General features: G+C 49.7%; 1 protein-coding gene across 1 annotated transcript; it reads left to right on the forward strand.

Moving 5' to 3' along the window:
• The first annotated feature begins 30 nt into the window (after window positions 1-30).
• TMED10 (transmembrane p24 trafficking protein 10) lies at window positions 31-21,550 on the forward strand. Its single transcript, XM_007533816.3, has 5 exons — window positions 31-339; window positions 13,794-13,905; window positions 15,850-15,923; window positions 20,564-20,690; window positions 20,884-21,550. The coding sequence occupies exons 1-5, from the start codon at window positions 94-96 to the stop codon at window positions 21,003-21,005; spliced, it is 681 nt and encodes a 226-aa protein (XP_007533878.2). The 5' UTR covers window positions 31-93; the 3' UTR covers window positions 21,006-21,550.
• The last annotated feature ends 1,359 nt before the right edge of the window (window positions 21,551-22,909 follow it).

The raw sequence follows: 22,909 nt of genomic DNA on the forward strand, positions 1-22,909 counted from the left end.
GCGCCGGCGGCCTCGGCGGGTCAGAGGTGAGTCACGTGGGCGCTCCCGGTTCCGGCGCGGTGGAGGCCGGGGCGGTGAGCAGTCTCCGGCACCATGTTTGGTTTGTCTGGTCCTCTATCCCGACGAGGCCTCTGCCCATCGGCTCCGTCGCCGCCGCCGCTGCTGCTGCTGCTGCTGCTGCTGCTCGGTCCCGGCGCCGTCCTCGCCATCTCCTTCAACCTGCCGGTCAACGCCCGCAAGTGCCTCCGCGAGGAGATCCACAAGGACCTGCTGGTGACCGGCGCCTACGAGATCACCGATCAGTCGGGGGGCGCCGGCGGCCTGCGCACCCACCTCAAGGTGCGGGTGGGACCCGCGGGGGCCTCGGGGTGTCGGAGCCGCTGCGGGGAGAGCGGGAGGGCGGCCGGGGCCCCACCCGCTGCAGCTGCGGCCACCCGGGAGTCGGGAGCCTCGGCCCACTCTGTGCTGACACGTGAGGGCAGACACGTGGCTTTTCCCCTTTTCTCTCCGGTTTTTGTTTCTTTGTTCGTTTCATATTTGTTGGATAGAGACAGCCAGAAACGAAGAGGGAAGGGGGTGACAGCGAGACAGCTGCAGCCCTGCATAACCATTCTGCGTCGCCCCTGCCCTGCTTCACCTATTGTGAAGCTCCCCCCCCCCCCCCCGCAGGAACCTGGGCGGCGGGGGCTCGAACCTGGGTCCTTGCGCACTGTAACAGGTGAGCTCTCCTGAACAGGGCTCTTTGGAAACTGAGAAAACTTGACTAACTTCCGTTAGAGCCTAGCATTTGAGTGTCAGACCATAGGTCTGTGTCGGACCCAGTAAAGGACCCAGTGAATGTCGGGCCCTGCAAAGCAAAAGCCGGACGTGGTCACTTAGCAGCTGGGCACAGCTGGTGCGAAGTTCCATCCCCGCCATCGCATGTGCCAGAGCGCTGGCTCTGTCCCTCTCGGCCTGAAGCAAGTAAATTAACTTCGACAAGAAATACTCGCAGGGTTAGTGCTCAGTGAGCCATCATTTTTTAAAGATTTTGTTTATTTATTAGAAAGATAGGAGGAGAGAGAGAGAGAACCAGAGATCACTCTGGCACATGTGCTGCGGGGGATCGAACTCAGGACCTGTGCTTGAGAGTCCAAAGCTTTATCACTGCGCCACCTCCCTGACCACGTGAGCCGTCTTTTTATCACTGCCTCTTCAGGCATCAAACTTCCCTGAGAGCAAGAAGCCACGCCGGCGTGATTTTGGAGACTTGGAGCCAGTGGTTTAGAGGTTACCCTTCTGGCTTTTTGAAAGGGGTTGTGCATAGAGTCGAAAGAAGAATCTGAGCGACGGAAGGGACTTTCATCTCATCACCGGTTCCCCGATATAACTTGAGCCGGCATGAACAGAGCCCCAAACTCACTTGTTTTCATCTGATGCCGTTTGTTTCATCTTAATGCATGTTCCTTGTCTTCTTCTTTAGTTTGTCTTCCGTCTTTCTTTTTCTTTCTTTCTTTTTCTCCTGTTTCTTCTCCTTCTCCTTTTTTGATCTGTTTGTTCTGTAGCCTGAGAGTTGACCCAGTGGATAAAGTGTCAGGCTCTCGAGTGCAAGGTCCCAAGTCTGATCCTTTAGCATAGCACGTGCCAGAATAATCCTTTAACATAGCACGTGCCAGAGACATTTTTCTTGAGCGATTCCGTCTGTTTTGTGTGAAGGAGCTGAAGTCGCTGCTCGAGCGCATCTGTTGCCTCACAAGTCCTGTGCTGTAGTGGTTAAAGCACCTCCCTCGCCTCTGGAGTCATTTTCCCATTTTTTTGCACATCAGATGCTCTTCTGCTTCAAGTGAGCACTTACCAAGTACAGGAGCCATGTTGCGGCGCGGCTCAGTGGGAGTTAGACGTGCATCTGTGGCTGCTGAAGGGAACGAAGCAGCAGGCCCATCTGCGTGTGCGAACCAGCTCAGCGGGACAGTGGGTCCTCAAGCCAGATGCCACCTAGGAGTCCTAAGCGAATGGATGTGGGCTGAAGGAAGGAAAACAGCAGCGGTGGTGAGGGGTGCGAGGCCGCTAGGAGCGGGCGGTAATGGGTTCTCCTTGGTAGTGGCTGCCAAGCCGGCATGTGGGCCTGTTACCACATCTGCTCTTCCAGATGGAGTCGGAGGTCCAGATATGGATGTAAAGGCTCCTGAGACTGTTTGTTTTCTTTATTATTATTATGGATTTAATATGATCAACAGGACTGTAGGATAAGAGGGGTACAATTCCCACGCCAAATTCTGTACCCCATCCCCTCCATTGGAAGCTTTCCTGTTCTTTAACCCTCTGGGAACATGGCCCCAGGATCACTATGGGGAGCAGAAGGTGGAAGGCCTGGCTTCTGTAATTGCTTCTCCACTGGACATGGGCGTTGGCAGGTGGATCCAGACCCCCAGCCTGTTTCTAGCTTTCCCTAGTGGGACAGGGCTCTGGGGAGGGGAGGCTCCAGGAGGCATTGGTGAGATACTTGTTTTCTTACCAGAGCTCAGCTCAGCTCAGCTCTAGCTTATGGTGGTGCCAGGGATTGACCCTGGGACTCTGGTTCCTGAGGAGTTCTGAATTTTCAATTTCACCAGCTAATTGTGTTTTCTAAAGAATCATGGTGTGTAAACTAGCATTAATGACAAAAAGACAATAGTGATGTTCAACAGCCACCAGAAATTTGTCACACTTAGTACAGCTGTCTATCCTTCTCACTGTGTGCTGCCTGGCTGTATTTGTCTTTGTTTACTTACTGTGACACCAGAGTCTCACATCTCCTGCTGGCCGCTGCTATCCACAATTCTTCCTGTTGGTCCTCAGCAGGGCTTCAGAGTTCTGATCAGCCCCCATCTGTAGGTGTGTCCCCTACAGTCCCGTCAGTCGCAGAAGGTGAGAGACCTTTGAGGGATCCTCCGCCACATCAGGGGACCTCAAGGCTTTTGGTTGTTGCGAGCCAGGAAGTGTGAGTGAAGACCAGAAATCTGGCAGGTGCAATTTGGTCCTCTCTCCCTTTTTTAAGTTGCTTGTTTTTTTACTGGTGCTTTAGCAGTTTTAAACGATTCTAAGATTTCAAGGGTATATATAATTTCACATCCACACGCGGTAACTGGAAGTTGCCATCTTTTGATTTTAAAGATTTATTTGACTGATTACGTATGAGAGAGTTTCACATGAGGTAGGGAGAAGCCAGAGCAACTCCCTGGCATGTATGCTGCTGGGGATTGAGCCAGGAACCTTGGATATGAAAGGGTGAGGCAGCTGAACAGGCTTCCAGGTGGAGGTTGGGGTGGGGGGACTTTACGAGTCAGGTGGCAGGAGCACAAAGGATTTGGGGGGGTCGTGGTGCTGCAAAGATTTACCGCGTGTGGTTACGTTTTGCCGCTGCTGTAAATACTGCACACGCCTCATTCATCCATGAGCCTGGCACGTAGTAGGACTTCAAGTCAGGAATGAATGAGCAGGTGAATCGACTGTCCTAAGCTCATCTCAAGCCTCCCCTGTTGAGGCCAACACAGCGCCTTGGAGCTCTGGATTGACACGGTGTTTGTGGTGCGAGTTCCTGAATGCCTTGCTCGTCTTTGTGGTAGAGAACTAGAGCATCGCCCTAGCACACGCCACGGCAGGGATCAAACTCGGAACCTATTGTCTATTGGGTCGAGTGCTTCAACCACTTCTCCATCTCCTGGACCACTTGTAGTTTTGTTGTTTGTTTTTAGATAGAGGCAGAGAGGTGAAAGGCACCACAGCACACTGAAGCTTCCTCCAGTGCACTGGGGCCTGGGCTTGAACCTGGGTCACACACATGGCAAAGCAGAACCCTACCCAGGTGAGCTACTCCTCCAGGCTCACTTGTGCGGGAGGTGTGTGTGTGTGTGTGTGTGTGTGTGTGTGTGTGTGTATACACACACGTTTTCAGATTATTTGGGCAAATCTCAAGCATAACTAAGGTGATGTGTTAAGAGTATGTTCAGGATGTCGGGCAGTGGTGCAGCGTTTTAAGTCCACAAGTACATGCACAAAGATACGGGGGTCAAGCCCCCGTTTCCCCACCTGCAGAGAGGACACTTCACAAGTGGTGAAGCAGGTCTGCAGGTGTCTGTCTTTCTCCTCTGTCTCTTCTCTCTCAATTTCTCTCTGTCCTATCTAATAAAGTGGTAAAAATTACCACCAGGAGCAGTGGATTTATAGTGCTGGCACCAAACCCCAGCTATAACCTTGGAGGCAAACAAAAACATTAATAATAATAAAGTATGTTCAGAAATACTAAGCTTTGTATGAAAGCGATTCGTGATTTCCAGGAAGAGGGTCAGGTGGGCAGATGGGATAAGCAGTCAGACAGAAATTCGATAGAGACAGCCAGAAATTCAAAGAAGGGGCGGGTGATAGAGGAGAGAGGCACCTGCAGCCCTGCTTCACCACTTGCAAAGCTTTTCCCTACAGGGGGCGACTGGGGGCTTGAACTTAGGTCCTTCTTCTTCTAGCGTTTGCCCTTCTTCCGTAGCCAGTCAACAGCGTCAGGTTGAGCCTGATGTCAAGTTTCGAGACCTCCTTTGAATCTGGAGAGGTGGCAGTCGTTGACTCTGTGGGTCATAGTCTGTCTGGAGCCGCAGGGGCAGTTCGGGTCGTCTCTGGCTCCCCGGCGATGGAACATAGCTGCGCACCAGCCATGGCCTGTTCGATAGCGATTGAGGAGGGCCCGATCATAACGTGCTAGGTCAAAGCCGGGTTGACGCTTGCAGGGGTCTGTGATGAGGTGTTTGTTCTTTACCTCAGCTGACTGCCAACTCTGTTTCCAAGAGACTGGAACAGAGAAGTTCAGTGTAGGCGTAGGGGACCAGATTGGGTGACAAGACGTCAAGCGTCTTAGGTCCTTATGCACTTTAACATGTGTGCTCAACCAGGTGTGCCACCACCAAGCCCCTACAGTTGACTTTTTTTTTTTTTTTGGTGACATCTATCTGAAACCTTTAATACTATAATGCAGTGTTTTTGTTTTGTTTTTTCCCCTTCAATCAGAAGAAGACTTTACAGTTCTAGGAAATTAGGATATATGTTATATTTACTAAAAGGACACTTGTATTACGGCCCTGCTGAAAGTGGCTATTCTATAAAAAGCTTCTGGTAGAATTCTCCTGGAATAGATAGGACATGTGTTAATTTACTGAAATAAAACTGTATGAAAGAAAGAAAAAAAATCAGAGTGTTCTGAATCACTGTATTTCACCAAATACAAAAGTAAATTCCAAGTGCATCAAGGATTTGGATGTTAGACCACAAACTATCAAATACTTAGAGGAAAATATTGGCAGAACTCTTTTCCGCATAAATTTTAAAGACATCTTCAATGAAATGAATCCAATTACAAAGAAGACTAAGGAAAGTATAAACCTATGGGACTACATCAAATTAAAAAGCTTCTGCACAGCAGAAGAAACCACTGCCCAAACCAAGAGACCCCTCACAGAATGGGAGAAGATCTTTACATTCCATACATCAGACAAGAGTTTAATAACCAACATATATAAAGAGCTTGCCAAACTCAACAACAAGACAACAAATAACCCCATCCAAAAATGGGGGGAGGACATGGACAGACTATTCACCATAGAAGAGATCCAAAAGGCTGAGAAACACATGAAAAAATGCTCCAAGTCTCTGATTGTCAGAGAAATGCAAATAAAGACAACAACGAGATACCACTTCACTCCGGTGAGAATGTCATACATCAGAAAAGGTAACAGCAGCAAATGCTGGAGAGGGTGTGGGGTCAAAGGAACTCTCCTGCACTGCTGGTGGGAATATCAATTGATCCAGCCTCTGTGGAGAACAGTCTGGAGAACTCTCAGAAGGCTAGAAATGGACCTACCCTATGACCCTGCAATTCCCCTCCTGGGGATATATCCTAAGGAACCCAACACATCCATCCAAAAAGATCTGTGTACACATATGTTCTTGGCTGCACAATTTGTAATATCCAAAACCTGGAAGCAACCCAGGTGTCCAACAACAGATGAGTGGCTGGCTGAGCAAGTTGTGGTCTATATACACAATGGAATACTACTCAGCTGTAAAAAATGGTGACTTCACCGTTTTCAGCCGATCTTGGATGGACCTTGAAAAATTCATGTTAAGTGAAATAAGTCAGAAACAGAAGGATGAATATGGGATCATCTCACTCTCGGGCAGAAGTTGAAAAACAAGATCAGAAACAAAAACACAAGTAGAACCTGAAATGTAATTGGCATATCGCACCAAAGTAAAAGACTCTGGGGTGGGCGGGTGGGGAGAATACAGGTCCATGAAGGATGATAGATGACATAGTGGGGGTTGTATTGTTAAATGGGAAACTGGGAAATGTTATGCATGTACAAGCTATTGTATTTACTGTTGAATGTAAAACATTAATTTCCCAATAAAGAAATAAATTAAAAAAAAATAGGAATAGAAACCTATGTTTTAAAATGTCTGTCTTTCCATTAGACCATGACCTTGTGTTCCTCTCCCATAGAGGTTACAGTGTGTGACTTTATTTAAATTTCTCAGATGAACAATTGCTGGCAGCCGTCTCTGTTCTGGACATATCTAGAGTAAGGGGCTGGCTGGCTATGTCATCTTGGTGGTGCCTTCAGGAAGCACTCTAGATCCTAGGGAAATGGGGCAGGCTTACAGAGGTGGGCCACTGGGGTGCTGCTGCTTGTGTGAACTGCTGACTGGCTGAATCCGAGCCCCTAACCCACACACACGCAGCCTGGACAGTGGAGTCCTCTGTGAGGTCCGCCAGCTGGCCACGGACCAGCCTCTGACTGGCGGGAGGCTGATGTCATCTGCTGTGCCCTGTGCCCGTGGCCTCATTGTCCCCCACACCATGTGGGAGATCAAGGGGCTGCTTGTTAAGACAGAGAAGCCTTTGTGTCTAAAAGGATCACGCTGGAGCTTTTTACCGTAAATAACTTTGGAACAGTTTTGGGGAAAAAATCATCTGGCTTCGCCCCCGCGGTGGGATTGTTAGGGGAGCAACCATCTTTCACTGCAGTCCCCCTCCCTTCCTCCACTCTCTTCCCCTTTCTCTCCCCCTCTGTCCCCTCCCCCCCATGACCTATCACCAGCCTGTGTGAAGGTGGAACAGGGAGAGAGTATGTGTCCCATCAGCTTAGCAGTGCTCCGCTCCTGGTTTGAAAGACTTGAATGACTGAAATTCATTCTGTGTTCATTAAATAATCTTGCAGGCAGGCCATCTGCCTTGTCCTTGATCTTGATCTTTGAGAACAGTGGGACTTGTGGTAGCCTTTTGAAAGCATTTATTCTAATCTCCCCCCTTTTTCTATTTCTTCTTTACGATTATTATTATTATATAGAGACAAATTGAGAGAGGAAGGGGAAATAGAGAGGGAGAGAGACAGAGAGACACCTGCAGCCCTGCTTCACCACTCGTAAAGCCTCCCCCCTGCAGGTGGAGACCAGGGGCTATTCATAGGAGCAAGTGGAGGCTTGTCTGGGTTCACTGTTGGTGGTGATCTCTCCCGACACATGAACATGCTTGTTTGCTTGCTCGCCTGACAGGCTGAACACTTGAGAATCTGGAACTGTGTATGGAGGGGGGGAGCGTGAGAGCAGTGTCTTTTATTTTTTCTCCCATTTTTGTTGCTGTTGTTATTGTTATTGGATAAGACAGAAATCAAGAAAGGGAGGGGGAGAGAAAGGTAGACACCTGCAGACCTGCTTCACCACTTGTGAAGCAACCCCTCCCTCCCCCACAGGTGGGGAGCCGGGGCCTCAGTCTGGGATCCTTACGCCAGTTCTTGCGCTTAACCCGCTGCACTACCGCCCGTTCCCAAATGCTATATCTTGTCCCTGTGCTCTCTAGCCCCATGGGCTCCTCTGGACGGGAGTGGGGTGGGTGCTGAATGCTGCTGTGAAAAGACCCCCGATTGAGTTAGTGTCTGATCGGCCTCATCAGGGCCGGCCACTCCCCGCCCTGCTCAAGTTAGGCCAATTTCCCAGGCTGTTTTGGCTTCTGTGACCTCTGGCTTCTTCAAGTGCTCCTGTGAGTTCTGAGGGCCTCCACTGCGGTTTGTCTGATGTTTTCCTCACCATCGGTCTGGGATTAGGTGCTTCTGGGGAGAAGGCCCCAGAGGTGTTGCTGTCGTCACGTTCTGTGAGGGAGTATGCTGGCGCTGGAGGCGTGATTTCTCACTGTCGGTGCTGACTTTGCTCCTCTCTGGGGCCGTGTCTGCCACCCACCCACCCCAGACTGTACTCTGCGGGGCGCCAGGTCTGCAACCCCTACCCAAGGAGTTGGGTGCACTGCCTGCCTTCGCGGGACATTGGCCTGTGCTCCCCCACTCATTCATTCATTTCTATCAGCGTGCTTTCGTGAATATTCTATGCCTTGGGTTACAGGCCGGTGCGGCTTTACTCTGTTGCTCAAATCCTTTCAGCCTGGCTACTGGGAACTTTGACTTGGCTCCTGTGTCCCTCTCCCATACTCTCTCTCCATCCTTGAGTTTTCAAGGTGTATTTATTTCACTAAAGATGGCTAGAGAAGCCAGAGCAGCGCCCTGGCCTATTGAGGGCTGGGACCAGAACTCAAGGCCTGGTGCTTGTCTGTGCAGAGCACTAGCTGTGTGCCGCCTCCCGGGCCGAGTTTTTACTTTGTCTTAAGTGACTGAACACATCCTTGTTTCAGCACAAAAAAGATCCTCTGGGCTCATTTAGTGTGTTTCTTGCCCCAGTTCTGGGATCAGCCGTTCTTCCTTTTTGCTTTCTTTCCCTCTTTCCCCCGAGGATGGTATTAGAAGCCAAGATGTGGGTAGATGTTTTTGTTTTGTTGTGTGGTGAGTGGTGCTGGGACTCTGTATGCGTGACACCGTCACTCAGCAGCCTTCCCAGGGCCAATTTCTCATTTTCTATTTTTAGATCGAGGGAGGGAAAGGGGAGAGAGAGAAGAAAAAGAGAGGAGCTAGGCCAGCCCTACTCTGCCGTTCAAGGAGCTGCCTCAGTGCCAGTCACCGTGCTCCCTTGCAGTCCTGGGACTTAAACCCAGGGCCTTACACAGGGCAGCGTGTGGGCCCTAATGAGTGAACTGTCTCCCAGCCCCTTGAAAGTGGCATTTGACAGATATCTTTTCCTGGCTTTTTTTTTTTTTTTTAGGCACAGTTGTGGTAGCAGGAAATGACCAGAATGTAGTGAAGGCCTTCTGACGGCATTGGAGAAAGCCTGAGGCCTAGTGGGCCGTGATGGGGGGTATGGCCAGAGGGCGGGCGGCAGGCAGGCACAGCAGCCCCTCCACTCTGTGCCGCACCAAGGCTCCCTCTGAACTGCATGGAGTCTTCTGATCTTTGACAAGTTGTGATTGAAAGCAGAGTTTTTGTTTTTTTTTAATTATTCCCTTTTGTTGCCCTTATTTTTTATATTGTAGTTACTATTGATGTCATTGTTGTTGGATAGGTCAGAGAGAAATGGAGAGAGGAGGGGAAGACAGAGACGGGGAGAGACAGACAGACACCTGCAGACCTGCTTCACCACTTGTGAAGCGACTCCCCAGCAGGTGGGGAGCCAGGGCTCGAACTGGGATTCTTATGCCAGTCCTTGTCCTTTGAGCGAAAGCAGAGTCTTAATGTTAGTCACAAGTCTTTTTTTTTTTTTTGCCTCTAGGGTTATTGCTGGGACTCTATGAATCCTCTGCTTCTGGAGACCACTTTGTTCCCATTTTGTTGCCCTTGTTATTGTTATTGTTGTTATAGCTGTTGTTGTTGTTGGATAGGACAGAGAGAAGAGGAAAGACAGACACCTGCAGACCTGCTTCACCACTTGTGAAGCCACCCCCCTGTAGGTGAGGAGCCGGTCCTTGCAAAGTGCACCGTGTGCACTTAACCTGCCGTGCTACCACCCAGCCCTCAGTCACAAGTCTTTTTACAAGGACTTCCTGATAAATTATCCATGTGTAGTTCCAGAAGATGTCTCTAAAGGTAAATTTGTCAGCTTTCATCAGAGAAGAATTGATGTGTAACCAACTTGTTCTTTCTGTCTTTTAATCTTGGCTACAGCAAACAGCAACAGTCACTACAGATAACAGTTACTTCTTAAAGATTTTTTTTCATTTGCTACATATGAGAGAGAGACAAGCTGCTCCCGTGCAGGCAGTGCTAGGGATTGAACCAGTAACCTCAGGCACGGAAGTCTGAGGCTCTGGCAGCTGAGCGTTACCCCTAGTCTCAGTTGAGTTTCTTGATAATTAATGCCTGTTTGTTTCCTCTTCCTGGTGAACTCTGTTTTAATTTTTCATTCCAAATTGCTTTGCGTGTCTAGTATTTTGAGACTCGGCTCCTTGAGGGCCCTTGTGAATAAGCCTTGAATAGGTCTTGCACATCTGGTAAGGACACAGGGTCGGGCCTGCTCAAGAGCCTCGCCCAGCCACTAGTTGAAGAAAGGCCCCTCTACCTGAGAGGGTTTTCCCAGTGACCTACCTGTATGCTCACGTATGTGACGGTTTGGGTGTGAGCATTCACATATTCTTGACACCAGTTACTCTGCGTGTACAATTAACACCTGTTTCCCTGCGTTTCAACTTGTGAGCATTGGTTTGCTTTTCTTCAGAAGGTGTTATCTAGCCGCGAATCTTTACTGCTTCCCATTCCTTGATGTCATGAGGCAGGTTTTATGACTTGCTGTCGCCTCTTTTAAGGTATCAATACAATATATATTTTGTGTTTTCATTGTTAAACGGAGAAAGGAATCATGTAAGGATTTGACTGTTAGTTCAGAGTGGCAGTTACTGATTTGATTATACTGCCACGCTGGTTCTCCAGTTGGATTTGAAAAGAAGAAATAAGACCTCAAAAATACTCGAGGTCACTTGGGGGAGTTGTTTTTTGTTTGCTTGTTAGTTTGTTTTTTAAGGAGAAAGACAGAACAGCACAGCCCTGGTACATGCAGTGCTGGAACCCAGGGCCTCTTCCTTAATACGGGCTGCCTGTTGGTTTATGTAATTATTTGGGGGTTAAACAGTGCGTTTTGTTTGTCTTTGTTTCCCGTCCCCTGAGACCAGTGGCTTGGTTCTTAGTTCTCAGTTACAAGTTAGGCAACACATTTGTTCATTTTCAGAAATGGTCTAAGAGCTCTGAGCAGGATTGGCCAGCCTGGGGGTCCCGGCTGCCACCAAGTCCCCACCCAGCTGTGGCTGAGGGCAGGGAGATGGGGAGTGTGGAGGCCCAGCGGGAGTGAGAGCGCGCTGCTTCCGGGAGATAAGTAGCATGCTGGCGACGGGCATGGAAGTCATAGGCTTTGTCTTCACATCCTACACTTTCTTAAGGTTTGTTACTGGATCAGACACAGGACTGCGTGCCTATGAGTCTACACTGGCTTCTGCCTCCTACAGAGCATGTGAATCTGTCCTAACGGGAGCTTGATACAGTCTAAAGTGGCATAAAAATAATAAACCAAGTTCCTCCTGGTTGTAGTTTCTTAGCCAGAGTGCAAGAGGACAGCTGAAACGTTGTTGTTTTTGTAGTACTGTGCAGCTTTGGTTTCTGGTGGTTCCAGGGACTGATCCTGGAACTTCAGAGGCCTCCTGCATGAATGCTGTTTTGAGTAACTATTGTGCTTTCCCCTGGCCCAACCTTTTTTCCTCCACGAGAGACCCAGGGCATCACTGACTCCATCCAGTATGAGCAGTGCCAGGGATTGAACTCAGGCCCTTACATGTGCAGGTCCTATGCTCTGCCGTCAAACCACTGCCCTGCTACTAAGTTAATTAGAGCTCTGTATTTGTTTCTGTGTCCCATCTCCTTCATCAGAAGCTTCCATATTCTTTATCCCTCTGGGAGTACGGACTGAAGATCTCTCTGGGGTGCAGAAGGTGGGGGTCTGGCAGTATATAAGACACAGTTATTTGTAAATAGCACCAAATGACATGAATGCTGGTGTGGTCTTGTGTGGAACCAACCTCTGGGGCTTTGCCCATTTTCCTTTGCGCTTCTCCTGACCCACACCATTTGATCCTGCATCTGCTGAACTCAACCAGATCAGTGCAACCAGTGCCACCCGACATGCCTCACCTTGGACTGTGTTCAGAGATGCCAGGCCCAGGATGTCAACCCTCAGCTTCCACACTCGGCTGAGACCTTTCTTAGCTTGAGGGACTCCCAAGTTGCACTTTGGGCAGCATGCCTCTGGGCAGAGTTACACAGCACAGCAGTCCACAGTGGCCCAACAAGTGCAGTGAACAAGTAGAAAGACCTTCCAGACTAGGGCTGTCCAAGCTGCTACAGCTAGACTTTGCTCCTAGATAGCTAAGTTGGCCTTCAAAAGCCTGCTGAATTCTCTGGGACTTCATGCCTGTCTGATTTTGCCACTCTTCTGCTCCTAGCAGACTTTTTATTTTTTGACTTTATTTTATGGTTGGCTATGGGCTAGGTAGTCTTCCAGTATTCTGTAATAGAGTAATGTTTGTCTCTTCTGTTGCAAGCCACCAGGATTCCTTGTTTCCGCCACACGTAGCACGCTTGCCAATTAATTCTTTTGTTTTTTAAGAGCTCTTAGTGTTTTAGGAGGATTCAACGAGATCACAGTCTACTCTTCTAGGACACAAGGTGACTCTGCAAACTCATGCCAGGTCTCATAAGCCGGTTCAGTTGGAACGTCTGCCTGGGCACAGAGTTGGTGCCATCTTCGGTAGCGGTCAGGTGCCGTGCCCGCAGTGCCTGCTCCCTGCCGCCCCCTGCAGGTTTCATTTACACTCACACATTTCTAGCAAGCTGTAATACTTTCCTCCTCTCTCCCTTAAGAATTCAGCTCAGGCGGTGAGCAGAGCTGGGTGTTTATTTTTATCCAAATTGGCCTCAGAGAAGTTCTACATTGTCTGCCACTTTGTTCATAGGAGCCAGATCCAAATTAGGTCAACCTGGATTGCGAAGATTTGGTTTTCAAGGTGCATGAACTCGTTTCCGATGAGGGAGGGAGAGAACCAGAATGTTAGTTGGGCACACAGGACGGCAGCATGGAGGTCGGGGCCTCGCGCTTTAAGCCCAGCGGTTTGGCCCCGTGCAAGCTCCTGGAGCACCGCGGGTCCTTTTGAACTTCCGCTTTTGATTTTTTTTTTTTTCCTCCAGGGTTATTGCTGGGACTTTGGTACCTGCACTATGAATCCACTGCTCCTAGAGGCTATTTTTTCCCTGTTTGTTGCCCTTGTTATTATTGTTGTTATTGTTATTGCTATAGTTGTTGGACAGGACAGAGAGAGATGGGGAAGACAGAGGGGGAGAGAAAGATAGGCACCTGCAGACCTGCTTTACTGCTTGTGAAATGACCCCCCCCCCCCCGCCCGCCGCGCAGGTGGGAACCTGGGGCTCGAACCAGGATCCTTACGCCGGTCCTTGCACTTTGCGCCTACTGTAGAGTGCAGCTGAGTACACAAGGACCCAGGTTCGAGAGAGAATGAAAAATAAAGCATTTGAAAAAGAGTTTTCAAAGACATTAAAAGATTTCAGGGGTGTAGTCTCATGCCCTAGCATGTGCCGCTACCCACAGCCACCGTGGTTGCCACCAAGTCAGAGACCATCTGCTTACTTTTTGTGTGTGCACATGATGGGATATATATTCAGTGAAATTCCTCTCCGCAATGAAAGAATTTAGTATTGTGTGGTTTGGGAGACAGTGTGGAGCTCGAGTCAATATGCTAAGTGAGTCAAGAGGTGAGGGACGACTCCTGGGTGGTTTCTTGGCTCACAGGGACCAAAGGAAACTCAAGGGAACACTTGCTCACGCCGCAGAATAACTGCCACCCTCTCCTGTTTCAGATCACAGATTCTGCTGGCCACATTCTGTACTCCAAGGAGGATGCCACCAAGGGGAAGTTCGCCTTTACCACTGAGGACTACGACATGTTTGAAGTGTGCTTTGAGAGCAAGGGTAAGTGGGAGTTTCCCTCAAGTAAGCATCTGCTCCCCGTCACATCTAGCGCGAACTGTCTCTCTGGGGCGGCTGGCAGAAAGAGGAAGTGAAAGCGGCCTCGGGGCTTGTGCACAGAGAAAGGCAAGTTCCTCACGAGCAGAAGGTTCTTCTCGAACGCGGCGCTGGACCTGCTGTCGGTGCCGGCAAGTGCCGGTGGTCTACAGGACACTTGCCGCTCCTGGCCCCGGTACCTTGCTGCGGATGGAGCAAGGTTCCTCCCAAGGCTAGGATCCCACAAACCTTTTCGAACCTGTTACCTTCATTTTCAGCTGCCACTACCTGCCTTGCTCGGTGGTAGGTGAAGCAGCAGATTCCTGTTTTCTAGCTTCAAAGACACTAGACCCTAAAGGCTGTATGTTTTTGTTTTTGTTTTTGCCTCCAGAGTTATCGCTGGAGCTCAGTGCCTGCAGTATGAATCCACTGCTCCTGGAGGATTATTTTTTTCCTTTCGTTGCCCTTGTTGTTTATCGTTGTTGTTATTGTCATTGCTATAGTTGTTGTTGGATAGGACAGAGAGAAATGGAGAGAGGAGGGGAAGACAGAGAGGAGGAGAGAAAGACAGACAGCTGCAGACCTGCTTCACCACTTGTGAAGCAAGCCCCGCCCCACTCCCCCCCCCCCCCACAGGTAGGGAGCTGGGAGCTCGAACTGGGATCCTTACGCTGGTCCTTATGCTTTGCACCATGTGCGCTTAACCTGCTGCGCTACTGCCCGGCCCCCAGACTCTGTTTTGTTTTTTTTTTAATATTTATTTTTATTTATTCCCTTTTGTTGCCCTTGTTGTTTTATTGTTGTAGTTATTATTGTTGTTGTTGTTGTTGGATAGGACAGAGAGAAATGGAGAGGGGAGGGGGAAGACAGAGAGAGGGAGAGAAAGATAGACACCTGCAAGACCTGTTTCACCGCTTGTGAAGCAACACCCCTGCAGGTGGGGAGCCGGGGCTTGAACCAGGATCCTTATGCGGGTCCTTGTGCTTAGCGCCACCTGCGCTTAACCCGCTGCGCTACATCCCGACTCCCAAGACTGTTTTTATACTTACATGTTAACATAGATTAGTGTGGCCTGCAAGACACAAAAATTCAAGCCAGTTATAAGAGAATTGGGAGTCTTTCGTGTGTTTTTCATGTGTTGCTGACCCCAGGCACGGCCGCTGGGCTTAGGGGGGGCTGGTTAACAAAGTACCCTTAGAACCTTTCTTTGTTTTGTTTTTGGTAAGAGAGAGGGAGGGAGAGAATGAAGAAGAGACACCTATAGTGTTGCTCCACCCCCTGCCTGACTTATTTATTAGAGAGAGAATATCAGAGCCTCACTCTGGCACATGCCACACCAAGGCTAGAACGCAGGACCTGCTGCCGGAGACTCCACGCTGTCTGTCTGTCTGTCTGTCGCGCCACCCGGGCTGCTGGAGTAGCGTTGAGCAGCTGTGCACTTACTTTCCCCTAGCCGCCACCTGGCGTGCTCTTTCCTCTCCTCTAGATGCATCACCACACTGGCTCCTGCTAGAGTCAGCAGCTGACCTCTAGCTTCATGTGTGTTCTCTTGCTTATTTTAACCTGAGAGCTACGGGGTCTGTACCCGTCCCGTCTCGAAAGCCGTGAGAGCTTCTCCTCTCCTCCCAGACTCTGATCCCCCTGGGCCAGCTGCGGGGCCTGTGCCTGGCCCACTTGGAGGCGCTGGCCAGCGGTATTCTCCTGCTTCCCGTTGCCCCACACAGACAGAGGCTTTGTCTGCAGCGCCTGTGACTTCAGCCAGAGCCAGAGCCAGGAATTCCCTGCAGCTGGTGGGGGAGGTGCCCGGCTGTTTCCCTCTATTGAGAGGCCAGGGGCTGGGGGGAGCGCGGGCGGGTGGTTTCCCGGAATTCTGAGTATTCTACACAATGAATCCTTTGATTTCTTCCTCAGGAACCGGGCGGATACCTGACCAGCTCGTGATCCTAGATATGAAGCACGGAGTGGAGGCGAAAAATTACGAAGAGGTGTGTCCCGAGTCATGACCAGTGGGACAGCTGTGCTGGGGCTCTCGTGACCCCGCCGGGCGGGCCAGCAGGCTTCCAGGCAGTCATGTGATGGCTAGGACCTCACTGTTACAGAAAGTTCTGTGAGTGGCCTTGGGCAGCAGCGTGCTTCCCGCAGACATGCTGGGGTTAGGGTGGAAGCCCTACGTCATGGCTCTCACGAGACGGAAGCCACACGGCAGAGTAGAACCCCAGGCTGTCTGTGTGTGTGTGTGTGTGTGTGTGTGTGTGTGTGTGTGTGTGTGTGTGTGTGTGTGTGTGTGTAGCATTTGTTCTTTCTTGAAGCTGGAGTTTACTCACGTGTTATTGTCCAAGGTTAAGGAAAATGGTTTGACTTTTATATTCCTCAGGCCTTTGTTCCTAGGCTGACAGATCAGTCAGTCTGGCAGGGATTCAGTGCTGTTTAAATTTGGACAACCATTGTCTCTGAAAAACCCAGTAATCAGATAAGTAACTTCTGGTTAAAATGGTGTAAACAGTGGTGATCAGAGCGTTTGTTGACAGGAAATGTTCTAGAGAACACCACCAGAGTCCAGAGAACTAGCTCACCAGAGCGGGTGCTGCCCTTCAGTGTGGGGGCCCGGGTTCAAGTCCCAGCACCACATGGCATTGGCACTGGGGAAACTGGGTACTGTAGCATCAGTGTGTGTGTAGGTGAAGTCAGCCCAGAGCAGTGAAGTCTCACATTGAATTGAATTGATTTTCAAAAAAACAGGAAATTAGACATTTAGGTGCAGGGAGATGTGGGCATGCCGGGGGTGGGGGGGTGGCTGTCATCACCGTTATGAGAGGCTTCAGGGTGGCACAAAGTGCTCCTTCAAGAAAGGAGCATATTCGAAACACCACAGAAGCCATTTGAAACTGCGAACTTGATCTTTGCAGAAAGATAAGAGTGTTTACCCAGCTCCGAGTTTCTCTACACCTGAAGAAAGAAATGGGGGACAGGAAGTGCATGTGGCTTTTGAAGAATTAGACGAAGAAGCAAGGGAGGGGGCAGGTGGTGGCGCACACATCACATCACAGTGCGCAAGGACGGGATTCAAGCCCCTGGTCCCCACCTGCAGGGTAAAGCTTTCTAGTGGCAAAGCAGGGCTGCAGGTGTCTCTCTGTCTCCTACCCTCTCGATTTCTGGCTCTCTAATAAATAAAAGAGGGCTGGGGGAGATAGCATAATGTTTATGCAGAAGCCTTTCAAGCATGAGGCTCTCAGGTCCCAGCTTTAATCCCCAGCACCACCTGAGCAGTGTTCCGGTCTCTCTCTCTCTCTCTCTTATCTATCTATCTATCTTTCCCTCTGTATCTACTCTTTCTCATTAAAGTAAACTAAATAAAAATATTTAAAATAAATACAGTAAATTCTAAAAAGAAGAGGAGGCGGCAGCAAGGGGCGTTGCTTTAAGTGGTTTTAAGATAATTTGGTAGGAATTGTGGGACAGAAGTTAGACTCTGCCTTTGGTCAGAACAGAGGGTGACTGCAGCTGTAACAGTTGCAGCTGTCCGTGTCTTTCTCGCAGTCTCTAATTCAGGGATCCGGTTGGCCAGAGTAGGTGAAGCTGAGTGGAGGCCGTCAATGAGTGAGCAGCGCACAGCCCTGAAGGGAAAGCACTTCTCGCTGCCTTGAACCGCTGCTTCCGTCCCAGGCTTCTTCAACTCAAAGAAAGCCTCGCTGTCTGATGAATTTAAGAGTAAATTGAAGGAAAAAATTCTTGTAAATGTTCCTGATTCGGAAGACGATTATATCTAAATAAGGACTGTCCGAGAGCTATTGTGCCGTGTAAGACACTAAATATTGCAGTGGCAGTGATAAGGAAGGAGGAATTGATAAAGTGATTGTAGACAGTTGGTTACTGCTGTGGTGTAGAATCTTACCTGTCTGGACTCTTTCCCCAGTTTGAAAGCAGTCATTAAGTAACAGTAACATCTGAGAAATGACAGGGCTTGGAGTAGCCACTAACCCAGCTCCTGTCCTCCCTTCTCCTCCCCCTCCCCCCCCCTCCCGCCACAGGCCATTATTGTGGGAACCATATAGAGTGATGTTGGCATCGTGTCATTTAGTCATTTCGAACCTCTGTGCCCCCTGGAATACCCACAACCTCTGGACGTGATCGATCGCCTTTATCTTTCCTGACCTTTAACTTGACTCGGCAGAGGAGTCCCAAGCAGAGAGGAAACCACAGAGCTTTCTCTACCTCCTTCCCACCTCAGAAGCCTGCGCAGCCTCTACACGCACTGTACACCCTCTACACCCTCTACAAAGCACCGCCCTGAAGGCTGTCTCTTTTTCCTTTATTAAGGCGCCTTTGCTTACTAATGCAGGACAGAGGCAGAGCACCGCTGGTGATTGAAGTCATGGCCTCCGGCTTTCGATATCAACAGCTTTATCCCCTGCACCATCTCCTGGGCCACCTGAGTCAGTTTCTTAGCCAGGAGACTCCTACTAGATCCTTTAGCTGACACCTCTGCCCCATCTCTCTCTCTCTCTCTGTCTGTCTCTCTGTCTCTCTCTCTCTCTCACACACACACACACTCACTCACTCACTCTGTCTCTCTCTCTTCTGTCTGGCTAGGCTTCCTGGGGCTTTTCTTAGCAGTAGCTGTTAATTGTCCCCAGGCAAATGCCTGTGATAGGGACCTGGATTCAGATCCTCTTGTTCTGTCTTGTTACGGAGAGCGTTGAGCTTATGTGGAGGGGCTTTGAGATATTTGCCCCCAGGTAGTTGGAGAGCTTTTCTCTCCAGACGACTGGAGCCCTTTGGCATCAGTAGCTAGATTCAGGCAGGCAGCAGTTAATTTCCTTCACATCCAACCTACCAGGGCCCTGTATTTGTGGGTGTATGCTTCTGAAATTCTGCCTAGTCCTGTAAATCATCTATTAGTCTTAGCAAATGGGCTGAATGTGGTAGGGGTGTGTTCAAAGTTGATGTGTGTGGGAACATAGCAGACATGTAGGGTGGTACTGGAAGGCAGGATGCTTGCCATACTTTCCTTACAACTTCTGGGGGAAAAAAGACAGCAGTGTGATGCCATGTCTTACTCTCTGCGCACCTGTCCCTCTGTCTTTGCTTGTCCGCAGAAGGGGTCTCTGGAATCAGGACAGGGTTCGAGTCCACGCTTTCTTCTACTCAGTGGGCTCTCTGCAGAGGACTTCCTCTAACCCTACAGTTGTTGGGAGAAGGCAGTTGGTGCCCCCAGGGGAGCTGCCATTCTCTCCCCCTGTGCTGTGGGTGCCCTGTGGGCCTCAGCTGAGCCTTGCCGTCCCCCACTCTTACACCCACTCTTACAGGGAGTCGGGTACTGCCAGCCTGGGTCTCCATCTGCGCTCTGGAATTCGAGGGGGAGTACTGCCCTCTAGTGTCTGTTTTGCTTTTATCAAAATTGCTGGCAACTCAACTTCCTCCCTGTTTGGAAAAAAGAGTAGGTATGGGAAGAAGGAATAGTGGCCTGTCTTCCTGAAATGTGTTCTGTTTCATGTTTTGTTTGCTTGTTTGTTTGGATAGAGGTGGGGGCAAAGAGAAAGAGACCACAGGTACCAAAGTTCCTTCCAGTGCAGTGACGGCCGGACTCAAATCTGGGTGGCACACGTGGCAAAGCAACAACCTCCCCAAGTGGGCTGTGTCGTCAGCCTTGCTTTCACATCTTACAGGGTGTGGACACTGAATCCGATATTGACATGGGGTGGACAGTAGTGGGACTGCAATAGAGGGTTTTCATAGTGCGTTTGATACTATGTTCTAAGGTCTTTTTTCCCCTTAACTGAGGTAGGTGTGTGTGTGTGTGTGTGTGTGTGTGTGTGTGTGTGTGTGTGTGTGTGTGTGTGTGTGTGTGTGTGAGTGTGTGTGAGTGTGTGTGTGTGTGAGTGAGTGTGAGTGTGTGTGTGTGTGTGTGAGTGTGTGTGAGCGTGTCTGTGTGAGTGTGTGTGTGTGTGTGTGTGTGTGTGTACACTCCAGTACACTACTGCTCAACTCTGGTTTGTGTTGCTGGGGATTGAACCCGCAACACACAATGGGAAGAGGTGCCGTGGCATCTTTCTTCTCTCTGTCTCTCCTCTCCCTCTGTTTCTGTCTATAATTGAAAAGAAAAGAGGCCACCAGGAATGAGCATGAAGCCCTGCGGAGGCTGGCAGCAAAAAGAAAGTCTCCTCTCTTCTCTCCCTCTCTGTAAGAAGTAGAACCATAGCAGTATAAAACCTGGAAAGTTTGTTTAATGCAACAAATTCGGACAATTCAGATCCTCTCAGTTTAATGCAGTTCATTCACCTCACCTTTTATTTAGAACAACAACTTGGGGTGGTAATTTTCTAAATCAGGACATTAGCATAGCGGCTCAGTCACTAGAGGGTTGAACTTGAGAACACGAAGTCCCGAGTTCATTCTCTGGCATCATGTGTGCCAGAATGATATTCTGTAATAATGGTTCTCTCCCCCCAACAATAAAAACAAGGGCAACAAAAAGGAAATAAATAGATAATCTTTAAAAATCTTTAAAAAAAGAAAGATCTATTCACATGATGGCAAATGAACGTGAAATGCTGAGACTTTACCAGGGAGTCTCCCGCCGCGTTGTGCTCTTGAGCAGAGCGCTTCTGATTCCTTTCTTCCTCAGATCGCAAAGGTCGAGAAGCTCAAGCCTTTGGAGGTGGAGCTGCGACGCCTGGAGGACCTCTCCGAGTCCATCGTCAACGACTTCGCCTACATGAAGAAGCGTGAAGAGGAGATGCGAGACACCAATGGTGAGCGGAAGCGGAAGCAGCGCTGCGGGTGGGAACCACCCAGAGAGCCTGGCTTTCCACCGTGCCGTGCCCGGGGGCTGGGGCTGGGGCTGGGGGCTGGCCGGGGCAGGGGCCGGGTGGGGGCCAGGGGAGTGAGCCGGTTGGTCTCTCCTGAGCCTTGACTTACACGCTCACGGCTTTCGTGTTTCCCCAGAGTCAACAAACACGCGGGTCCTGTACTTCAGCATCTTCTCCATGTTCTGCCTCATCGGACTGGCCACCTGGCAGGTCTTCTATCTGCGCCGCTTCTTCAAGGCCAAGAAGCTGATTGAGTAAGGTCTCTGCAGCAGAACACCCCTGGGAGCCGCGGGCCCAGCACCACCAAGGCACATAGAGCCTCCTGGCCAGACCGACCTCTTCCGGTGCCCACCCATGCCCAGCAGTGAGCGCCCTCTTTTTAACTTAGTAGGATTTGGACCGTTTTTTTTTACAAATACAGGACTGCTGTCAGAGTCACCTATGACAGAAAAGTAATATTAGGGGTTACCTAGATAACGCCAAAGCCAACACTGCACTGGGCTTCCTCGTGTGGACTGTTCTGTCTGCCTTCTTTCCTTCTCCTCCCTTTGCTCACCAGCTTGGGCTTCTCCGGTTCCTTTCCCGAGGTGTTTGTGTGACCACATTGGACTTGTTGCATTCTGCTCGTCCTCCCTGGACTTCCCAGCGAGCATACCCCCACTTCCTCGTGACCCGTAGCCGAAATGTTAAGGTGACTTCTGGTGATACCCTTTTAAGTCTTTTGTCTCCTAGGAGAGGGTGGATGTGACATCTCATACAAGTGAGCTCTAGAGAATTAAAAGTGTTTGTGACAACGGCTTGAACCTGTGTGTGTGTGTGTATGTGTGTCCGTGTATGCACGCGCACACACACTTCACCTGTGTGACCTAGTCATGCATGGATCCATGTGAGCACCACCAGACTTTCCAGCTATCAGAAGATAATTCATTTTACTACTGAGTCTTGCAAGTTCTATAACAGGCTAACTACCAGTCCTTCACCAGGCCTCTGGTTGCCTGAACTTGCAATTTCTAGAGGGCTACAAACTTGCAAACACCGCTTTACATGCCAGTCACTGGCTTGGTTTTCCACGTGTGTTTCATTTAGAAAGTTAAGATAGGAATTGTTTTAAAGGCCAGCACATCAGGGAGAGTTGGGGCTCAATACTAGAAACCACTTGTGGCAGCCACCTAGTCCAATAGTCCCTGTGGGGGAGTCGGGAGGTGGGCCAGTGTGTAAATGATTAGGCTTCTAAGCGTGAGATCAGTCCCCAGCAACACGTTTGCCAGAGGGATGCCCTGGTCCTCTTCCTCTCTCCTCTTTCTCTAGTAAATAAATAAAATGTTAAAAAAAAAAAAAAAAAAAAGTCACTGTGGGGACAGTTGCTCAAAGGCCACAAGCAGTGTGGGAAAGAAGCTGAGTATAAATGAGCCTGTTCCAGTCATCTTGACACTTTTGCCCACTTCTCAGGAAAATGGGTTGGAGCTTGTCCTCTCTTCGATTCTGTTTAACCCTGCCAACTGTTACAGAGCTTGTCCAATCACAGTGGCAGGAATTCCAGGGTGTGGGCTCGTGCAGCTTGGAGTTAAAGGTCCGCACTTTGGAATTACCACAGAACACCGGCCTGGGTCCAGGACGGAGGTGGAAGAAGAGTGTGTTATCTGGCCCCAACCTCAGGCTCTTCTGTTCACGTGCCAGCCTTTGGATATTTTTACTATTATTATTTCCTATGGGAACTCCTTGTGTGGTGTTAAACTGGCTCTCTCTAACTTGGGCAGCTCTCTTAACTTTGTGGTGCAGCATCTGAATCGCCACCACGGGCAGCCCCAGTAAGTGGCCGGACAAGTGGCCAAGTAGAAACAAGAGGTGTGGGAGTTACGACCCATCCACTCCTAAGCCCGAGTCAAGGCGAACCTCTCCCTGTACCAGGAGCCTACTCAGATGCCCTCATATTTCTGACGGGTGCCTTTCCCCTTTGAAACAGTCAAAATGATTCAATTAACCGGCCAGCGTCCTCTGTTCTGACAAATAGTCTTAAGATTTCATTTTGCTGATGTTTTAGTTTCCATGTGTGACTGGGAAACTGAAATGCTTGTATGTACTTTTACCCAAGCCAAACTACCAACATCGACATGTACGCTTCGGTTTTAAGTTCTCTGATATCACACGTTGACCTCAGCTAA

This window comes from Erinaceus europaeus, chromosome 22 (assembly GCF_950295315.1).
Source record: "Erinaceus europaeus chromosome 22, mEriEur2.1, whole genome shotgun sequence".
In the NCBI taxonomy this organism is placed as follows: Eukaryota; Metazoa; Chordata; class Mammalia; order Eulipotyphla; family Erinaceidae; genus Erinaceus; species Erinaceus europaeus.

Excerpts from the sequence above, each read along its gene's own strand:
- TMED10 (XM_007533816.3), top strand. The coding sequence starts at position 94 with ATGTTTGGTTTGTCTGGTCCTCTATCCCGACGAGGCCTCTGCCCATCG. Across the intron at positions 15,924-20,563 it reads AGGCGAAAAATTACGAAGAG|ATCGCAAAGGTCGAGAAGCT; the intron begins GTGTGTCCCGAG and ends TTTCTTCCTCAG. Across the intron at positions 20,691-20,883 it reads GGAGATGCGAGACACCAATG|AGTCAACAAACACGCGGGTC; the intron begins GTGAGCGGAAGC and ends GTGTTTCCCCAG.